The sequence below is a fragment of the Lolium rigidum genome, chromosome 2 (genome assembly GCF_022539505.1).
Source record: "Lolium rigidum isolate FL_2022 chromosome 2, APGP_CSIRO_Lrig_0.1, whole genome shotgun sequence".
In the NCBI taxonomy this organism is placed as follows: domain Eukaryota; kingdom Viridiplantae; phylum Streptophyta; class Magnoliopsida; order Poales; family Poaceae; genus Lolium; species Lolium rigidum.
Genome location: NC_061509.1, coordinates 184865494 through 184873264, shown reverse-complemented (window position 1 = coordinate 184873264; position 7771 = coordinate 184865494). Strand labels below are relative to the sequence as shown.

Sequence of the window (7771 nt, the reverse complement as noted above, 5' to 3'; positions counted from 1 at the left end):
ATTCCCCACCGCATCTTTTCCGTCTCGTGATTATCGGAACCCAAAAAAATCCAGCAGCGGTCCAGGGTTTCCAACGTTCGCCTCGTCACACCTCACCCACAGGAACCTTCTCGAACCCATCGCCGCTCCCCATCTCCGGCCCCACCTGTCATGCAGCGCGCCCACCCATTCCGCGGTACCGAAAAACCGAGGGCGACCCGCACCCCGCGCCGCCTGGCCGGGCCCCACCACCACCGCAAGAACCCCGCTATATAAACCCCTGCCCCGCCGATCGCATCGCCATCTCCAGCAGACGTCCCGATCCCCGATCTGCTTCTCATCTCATCAAACCCTCCGTCCGGTCTCAGCTTCCCCCATGGGTAACCACGCCATTCCCCGCTCCTAGATGCTCTATTTTTTCCGATTCCGGTGTTTTTTTTTTGAGGTAGATTTCGGTGTTGATTTGTTGCTGATTTGCTGCTGTTTTTCCCTTTGCTGGATGGATGGATCTCCGTGCTCCGCGCAGCTCCCATCAAGATCGGCATCAACGGTGAGTTCCGATCTGACCCGATCTGGTTTGCTTCGCCGCTGGCTGTTTGTTTCGGGTTGATTTCTGATGGGAGATTTTTGCTCGGCGCTGCAGGTTTCGGCCGTATCGGCAGGCTCGTGGCCAGGGTTGCGCTCCAGTGCCCCGATGTCGAGCTCGTCGCCGTCAACGACCCCTTCATCACCACCGACTACATGGTATCGTGTTCGATTCCCCTGATCTGTTTACTCGCGTGATTGTTATATATGTTCTCGTGACGGGATCTCTGGATTTATGTGATATGGGTCCTTGTTTAGATTCGGGCGTGGACGGGGATGGTGTTTTTAGATCTGTTCGTAGATTGCTTAGATTTGCTATCTATGGAAAATTTCTCGGTAGACTCGTGCGCTAAGCTACTTTATTAGGCACATTGAACTTGCGATTTACGGAAATATAGGTTCTAAATAATGTTTTCGTAGTTGGTTGGATCACCAGTTTGTGGACTGGGAATGGTAACTAACTTTAGATCTGTTCCGAAATTGGTTAGATTTGTTCACTGTGGATGTTCTTCTCGTTATTTGGTTAGATTTGTTCACTGTGGATGTTCTTCTCGTTATGCACTTATTATTCTGTTGTAAGGAGGGACTCCGAGTGCCTTTTGTTTACGGCATCTGTCTGGTTTCCTGTGGAGAATAGTATTGTAATCCCTGGATCGAGCGACCTGGTAGTCCACTTATGGTTTCAGGTGGGATGGGATTTTCCATCAGTCCCGCGTCCCATCCCATCCCCCTAATCCCTCTAATCCCTCCAAGAAAATTCACTAATCCCGTACGGGCCAAGTGGGACAAGCCCACCCAGGCCATGGGCAGCCCACGTGTCCCTACCGTGAGCGATCCCTATCTCAGAGTCAGAGCCGCGCGCACCGCCCTGTGATGTGATTGCGAATCCTCCATCGCTGCCGTATCGCAAGGTCTCTGCGCCGCCGCCGTCTTGCTCTGCGTTGCCGCAGAACCTCGCCTCCCTTGTCCCTCTTCGAAGATTCCTCACCGCGTCGCCCCGGTAGTGATAGGCATCGGCGCCGGCGTGTACGTCGTTGTTGCTGCGGCAAGATAACTTGCAGGTGAACATGGGCTGCCTCATGGCGCCCTGCACCTGGAGCACCTGCGGGCTGCACTCTGGCTCGCCGTCGAATTCGACCACGAAGCGCGGCGCGGAAGGTGAGGTTGAGCTGCGGCGCTGCGCGGACCCGGAGGTGGCGGCGGAGGAGGCCTTGCGCCCTCGCTTCGTGATGGGCACCCAGCCGCTGTGGAAGACGACGGGCTTCCCCGCGGCGCTCTTGAGGTCGAGGGAGAGGACCACCTTCCCAAGTAGGCGGCCGGAGTTGACCCCGCAGGCGGTCGGAGTTCCGCACTCGTTGGGCTGGAGCTTCATTCTCACCTAAATCCTAATACACGTTTTCTTTATCGGGACCAGTGGGACATCCCAAACAAGTCCGATTAGTTTATGCGTTGATGGGATAAGAGGGACGTGGGACAACGGGAGAGGAGGGACGTGGGGACAGTGGGAGGCGGACGTCCCATGCCCATCCCACCTGAAACTTTAAGTCCACTATGTTGTTTGCTTTGTGAAATGTCCTGATTTATGTTCTGTACGTTGTTGTTTTGTGAGTATCTTTTATTGACCTCCAGTTGTTCAGACAGCTTCTGTTAGTCTCCGTGGCAGTATCCATGTAACTTTACCTGACATTGGTTTTATATATTATTATGGTGCTGAACTACACCCCTGTAACATGCAGACCTACATGTTCAAGTACGACACCGTTCACGGACAGTGGAAGCACCACGAGGTTAAGGTCAAGGACGCCAAGACCCTCCTCTTCGGCGAGAAGGAGGTTGCTGTCTTTGGCTGCAGGTTTGTTACCGTCCAATATGCGCCTTTCCAGTTGATCTCCATGTAAAATTATTACAGGCTCATCATTCAGTTTTATGATTTACTCAGGAACCCTGAGGAGATCCCATGGGCTAGCGCTGGTGCTGACTACGTTGTTGAGTCCACTGGTGTTTTCACTGACAAGGACAAGGCTGCAGCTCACATCAAGGTACCATCAGATATTATTCATTTTGTTGTGGCCTCCTTAACAATTCATGTGTATGTATGTACTAATAGTTGTCCATGATACCATTTACAGGGTGGTGCCAAGAGGGTCATCATTTCTGCTCCCAGCAAGGACGCTCCCATGTTCGTCATGGGTGTCAACGAGAAGGAGTACACCTCTGACATCACCATTGTCTCCAACGCTAGCTGCACCACTAACTGCCTTGCTCCTCTTGCTAAGGTGCTTTTATTAACACTCTGCGCTGCTCAATTTAACCACCCATTTTATGGAATCATGGACTGATAATTTTTTGCTTCTTTAAGGTTATCAATGACAAGTTTGGCATCGTTGAGGGTTTGATGACCACTGTTCACGCCATGACCGGTAAGCATTTACTGGGTTTTAGGTTGAGCAAGCACTTGGTTTGTTTGTCTTTCTCTGAATATGGTCTGATGTATATGAATTTTGATTTCTATAGCTACCCAGAAGACTGTTGATGGTCCCTCAAGCAAGGACTGGAGAGGTGGAAGGGCTGCTAGCTTCAACATCATTCCCAGCAGCACTGGAGCTGCCAAGGTTAGTATAATTCACCGAAGTGTGTACAGTGTAAATATGGCATCTGTGTCTATCTGGCAGAATTCTATGCTTATGCATTGTGGTTCTCACTGATGTGTTATCCTTTATATTGATCTTGTTTTGACTTGTTAATCTTTCACAGGCTGTTGGCAAGGTGCTCCCAGTCCTCAACGGAAAGTTGACAGGAATGGCCTTCCGTGTCCCAACTGTTGACGTTTCTGTTGTTGATCTGACCGTTAGACTTGAGAAGGCTGCCACCTATGACCAGATCAAGGCTGCGATCAAGTGAGTAATGCTACCAACCTACCATATAGGTGGTTTGTATATATGGTTCTGTATATTGTTGCAGGCTTTAGTGTGTTTGCATAACATAGATGGTTTGCTTTGGATGATTACTGATCTGCAACTTCCTTTCAGGGAGGAGTCTGAGGGTAAGCTCAAGGGCATTTTGGGCTACGTCGATGAGGACCTTGTTTCCACCGACTTCCAGGGTGACAGCAGGTATTTGTCGTTGCTGCTTTCACTGTGCAACTTAATGATTATCTGAATCATCTTCGTCAGCACATACAGACCTGCTTACAAGGCATCTGACTTCACCACTAATGTTTTCCACTTTACTAATCGCAGGTCCAGCATCTTCGATGCCAAGGCTGGGATTGCTCTGAACGACAACTTCGTCAAGCTTGTGTCCTGGTACGACAACGAGTGGGGATACAGGTTAGTGACCGCTTCTATGAACCCTATGCTACAATGTAATCTTGAATCAATACTTCCTAGCTTGAAACCACTTGCTGATCCTTGTTTCCTCCCTCTGCAGCACCCGTGTGGTCGACCTGATCCGTCACATCCACAGCACCGCCTAAGTGATCTAAGGAGCTAAGGCCTGAAGATACAGGGGAGTTGTGGTTTGCCCCAGAGAAAAGAGTGTAGAACTCTTGTTGCGAATAAATTTTTGTATGGAATTATGTCAGTTAAAACATTTGGTTGGATGTAACCCTGATGGTTGGTTGGGTCAGTTATGGCCCGCATTTTGGCAGTATTAAGTACTTGCTTAACCTAATGTGTCTTTCACTCTGGGTTTTCTATTGCTCTCTTGATGCACTGTTTTTGTGGTCGTTCTTTTGAAAATTATGTGCCACCTTTTGAATTGATCATGCATGCCAAAAAAATATAGCTTCTACATGATGATGGTGAGATTGAGAAGGATACTACTTTCACATATCTCCGTCTGGTCAGTGCTGCTTTCAATCAATCCTCAAACCAACCGACAATAAATGGTCACCATGTTTTGAGTACGATTCATGTGCTACCGTCAATGTTTCGGACATACATATCCGAGAACGAAGCAGTAGCTCACCGTTCAGAATTTGTACTGTGTCTGCTTGCCTTCTGAATTTTGTCCATTATACTTTTTAATCTACCTCTCTGTCTAAATTAGGTCTCTCACTTTTTTTTTGTAGGTATCCCATGGCTAGGAACCTTTTTTTTGCGGGGGAAAAAGCCTCATTAATCAAGGCAAAGGAGAGCCATCCTGGTTACAAACTAAACGAGCTTCCTCTGCAGGCCAGATTCTACTGCAAGAGTTTACACGTCCAAAACGAGCCAAACAGTGACTCACATTATTAATGTTTCTACTAATATGCCTAAACACATACGATCTCAACGCACTCACAATTTCACTTCATATACCAACGCTGCCAGGATGGATTGACTGGGACTAGGATCGTTGATCATCTGGATTGCTTCAAGGCAGTCAGTCTCGATCATCTGGATTGCTTCAAGGCAGTCAGTCTCCACTATATTTTTTTGCGAAACACAGTACAATCAAAGGCATACATAAGCGCACACACTCATCCCTATCTGGGATTTGAACTCTGGCGGGCTGGGGGTGCCACTGCCCTCCTAATCATCCAACCACAGGTTAGTTCTCGACAACCTCACTAGTCAGTCTCCACTATGATCGGCTCGTCCGTCCATTGCATGGCTAGTGTCAAACCTTGGATGCATGCTTTTAGTTCCACCTCCAACGAACTACCACAGGAAGCAGCAAGCTGAGCCTATTATGGTACCCGCCGCGTCTTAAGGATCATGCCAACACCACCAGTGCTTTCTTCCCCTGTCCACGACGCGCCAGTGTTGAGTTTAGACCATCCTGGCGGGGGTCTAGCCCAGGATACCGAGGTGGTTTTCGATGGTGATGCTAGGTCGGCTTGCCGCCCATGGTTCGATTTCACGACGTAGCAGGTGGTAGATTTCCCCTTCGCTTGGTCCGCCAGAGGATTTTGCTTGATAACCAGCAGCGAATCAACATAGCTGCGAAGGAAGCGCCGCGGCGCTTCAATTGGTGGCGCAGGTTTGTGATGCACCACTTCGTTGCGGACATGCCATGCCCGCCACCAGGTCATCAACATCATCATGTGCGTCGTCTCCGGCACCTGAACCAGGGCTTGAAGGACCCACTCTGGGCCCGAGTTCTTGATGCTCTCCAGTGCCGGTAAAGGCCACACCTCCTCCATCGCCCGCCAGAGATCCCGCGCCATGGGACAGCGATAGAGAACATGGAAGGTATCCTCGCATTCCAAACCACAAACAACACATATGTTAGATGTCACAATCTTATGTTTCATTTTATTCTCCCAAGTAGCCAGACCATTTGTTGCAACACGCCATGCAAATACGCGTACCTTCGGGGGAGCAGGGCACCCCCATACCGTGTCCCAGACGGTACGTCGACCGTCCGGTGCCCTACTCGCGGCGCACAAATTAGTGCGATGAGTGAGTTCCCACGCCAGCTTATACGCGCTTTGCACCGAGAAAAAACCCTGCCGATCAGGACCCCATGCAAGGACATCCTCCATGTGCCGGGACGACAGGTTGATCTTCAAAATCTCCTCCACATCAGGAGCCAAGAAGTGCTTGCGGATTAGAGGCTGGTTCCAGGTACCATCTGCATCAATTAGGGCCCCCACACGACGGAGACGACAATCACCTTGGTTTGAGATAGGCCTGTATGAAGGGGGTCTTGGCAGCCAGGGGTCACGCCATATCCGCACTTGACTGCCATGGCCAATTCTCCAGAGGAGGCCTTTCTTCAATAGCTCGAGTCCATGCGTGATAGCTTGCCAAGTCGATGACGCATTACCTGCAAAAACCGTGTACTCAATACGTCCATTAGGATAATATCGAGCTTTTAAAACCATGGCACAAAAGCTGTCTGGCTTGGTGAGGAGCTGCCAAGCCTGGCGCGCTAAGAGTGCTTGATTAAACATCCTGAAGTCTCTGAATCCCAAACCACCACAACCACTTTGGATGTGTGAGAACATCCCAAGATTTCCAATGGGTTTTCCTCTTTCCTTTTTTCTGAGCCCCACCAATAATTCCTGACCATGCGGTTTAAGTCATCACAGAGAGCTAGGAACCTGTGGCAGTCAATGAGTCCATGCTTGAGATCTAGAGTGAGGTGGAGAAGCTGCAAATGACCACAATGAATGGGTGCTCCATATGCTTGAAGGGGAGATGGATGGAGTTGTCATAATATGACGCTCTGACGGATGTGGCATTGTCGTAATAAAGTGTCACCCAAAAAATTAGCACAATTCATTGAGAGTTCACGCCGTTTCTTGTGTAGCTACTTGGAGTATAGTGACGATCATGCAGGGTGCTCCATATGCTTGAAGGGGAGATGGAGAGAGTTATCATAATGATGACAGCTCTGACGGATGTAGCATTGTCGTAGTAAAGTGACACACAAAAAATTAGCACAATCCATTAAGAGTTTACGCCGTTTCTTGAGAAGCTACTTGGAGTATAGTGACGATCAAGCAATTCCCTAATGCCGATCCAGCCAAAGGCAAGACACTAGTGGCCTAGGAATGGAGCAAGGCAGCAAGCAAAAAGGTGGAGACGCACGATACACTACCTCTGCCTCGCCCATGGAGGAAGTCACCAGAAGGTCATGTGAAGCTGAACGTAGATGGTTCTTTTGTTTGGTGTGAGGTGTGGATGGTGCAAGTATGATTCTATGAGACAGTCCAGACTAGATAATTGTTTCTGCATGTAGGTGCTTAAACCCCTCACAGAACCATCTCGAAGCTGAACTAGAAGCATGCCATGATGGAGTTGCCCTCGCGTTGCAGTGGTCCACTCTTCCTTGCACGACTGATATGTACAACAACGTAGCTATGAAGACGATCCATTCACCTAAAGTGCATCTTTTCCCTTTACGGTCCTCGTCCAGACTATGGTCTAGACGCATGAAAATAGTTTGTATTAATTGTGTCCAAAATAGTATAAGCCATGTTTTGGCAAACTTTGGTCGTAGTCAGGCACAACCACAAACTTGGCATGGGTTGGGGTCCCGTTGATGTTCCAACTCTCTGTTGAAACGAATGCAGTCATGCTGCTTAAGTAATACAAAGTCCTTGTCCCATTACCGGGCCATGGGATGAGAAACTCCTGAATAGTAATTTCTTCACTCTAGATGTTGGTCGAATCCATCAAATTCTGATTAATAATTAGGGGTTCAATTACTTTTTGGATTGACACTATACAAAGCATGGCCGGTATGATGTTTGGTCCGGTTACCATCGCCAATG

At 49.0% G+C, this 7771-nt stretch overlaps 1 protein-coding gene across 1 annotated transcript; it reads left to right on the top strand.

The window, feature by feature from the left end:
* The first annotated feature begins 253 nt into the window (after nucleotides 1–253).
* On the top strand, nucleotides 254–4236 carry LOC124692705 (glyceraldehyde-3-phosphate dehydrogenase 2, cytosolic-like). Its single transcript, XM_047226136.1, has 12 exons — nucleotides 254–359; nucleotides 506–529; nucleotides 623–723; nucleotides 2301–2416; nucleotides 2504–2603; nucleotides 2694–2840; nucleotides 2924–2984; nucleotides 3079–3176; nucleotides 3319–3461; nucleotides 3594–3677; nucleotides 3804–3893; nucleotides 3994–4236. Exons 1-12 carry the CDS (start codon nucleotides 356–358, stop codon nucleotides 4037–4039), a joined length of 1014 nt encoding a protein of 337 aa, XP_047082092.1. The 5' UTR covers nucleotides 254–355; the 3' UTR covers nucleotides 4040–4236.
* Nucleotides 4237–7771: the final 3535 nt, after the last annotated feature.

What these genes read in the sequence shown, in the direction of transcription:
- LOC124692705 (XM_047226136.1), top strand. An exon ending in AGGCTGCAGCTCACATCAAG is followed by an intron (nt 2,604 to 2,693) that starts GTACCATCAGAT and finishes TACCATTTACAG; the next exon opens with GGTGGTGCCAAGAGGGTCAT. An exon ending in GACAACGAGTGGGGATACAG is followed by an intron (nt 3,894 to 3,993) that starts GTTAGTGACCGC and finishes CTCCCTCTGCAG; the next exon opens with CACCCGTGTGGTCGACCTGA.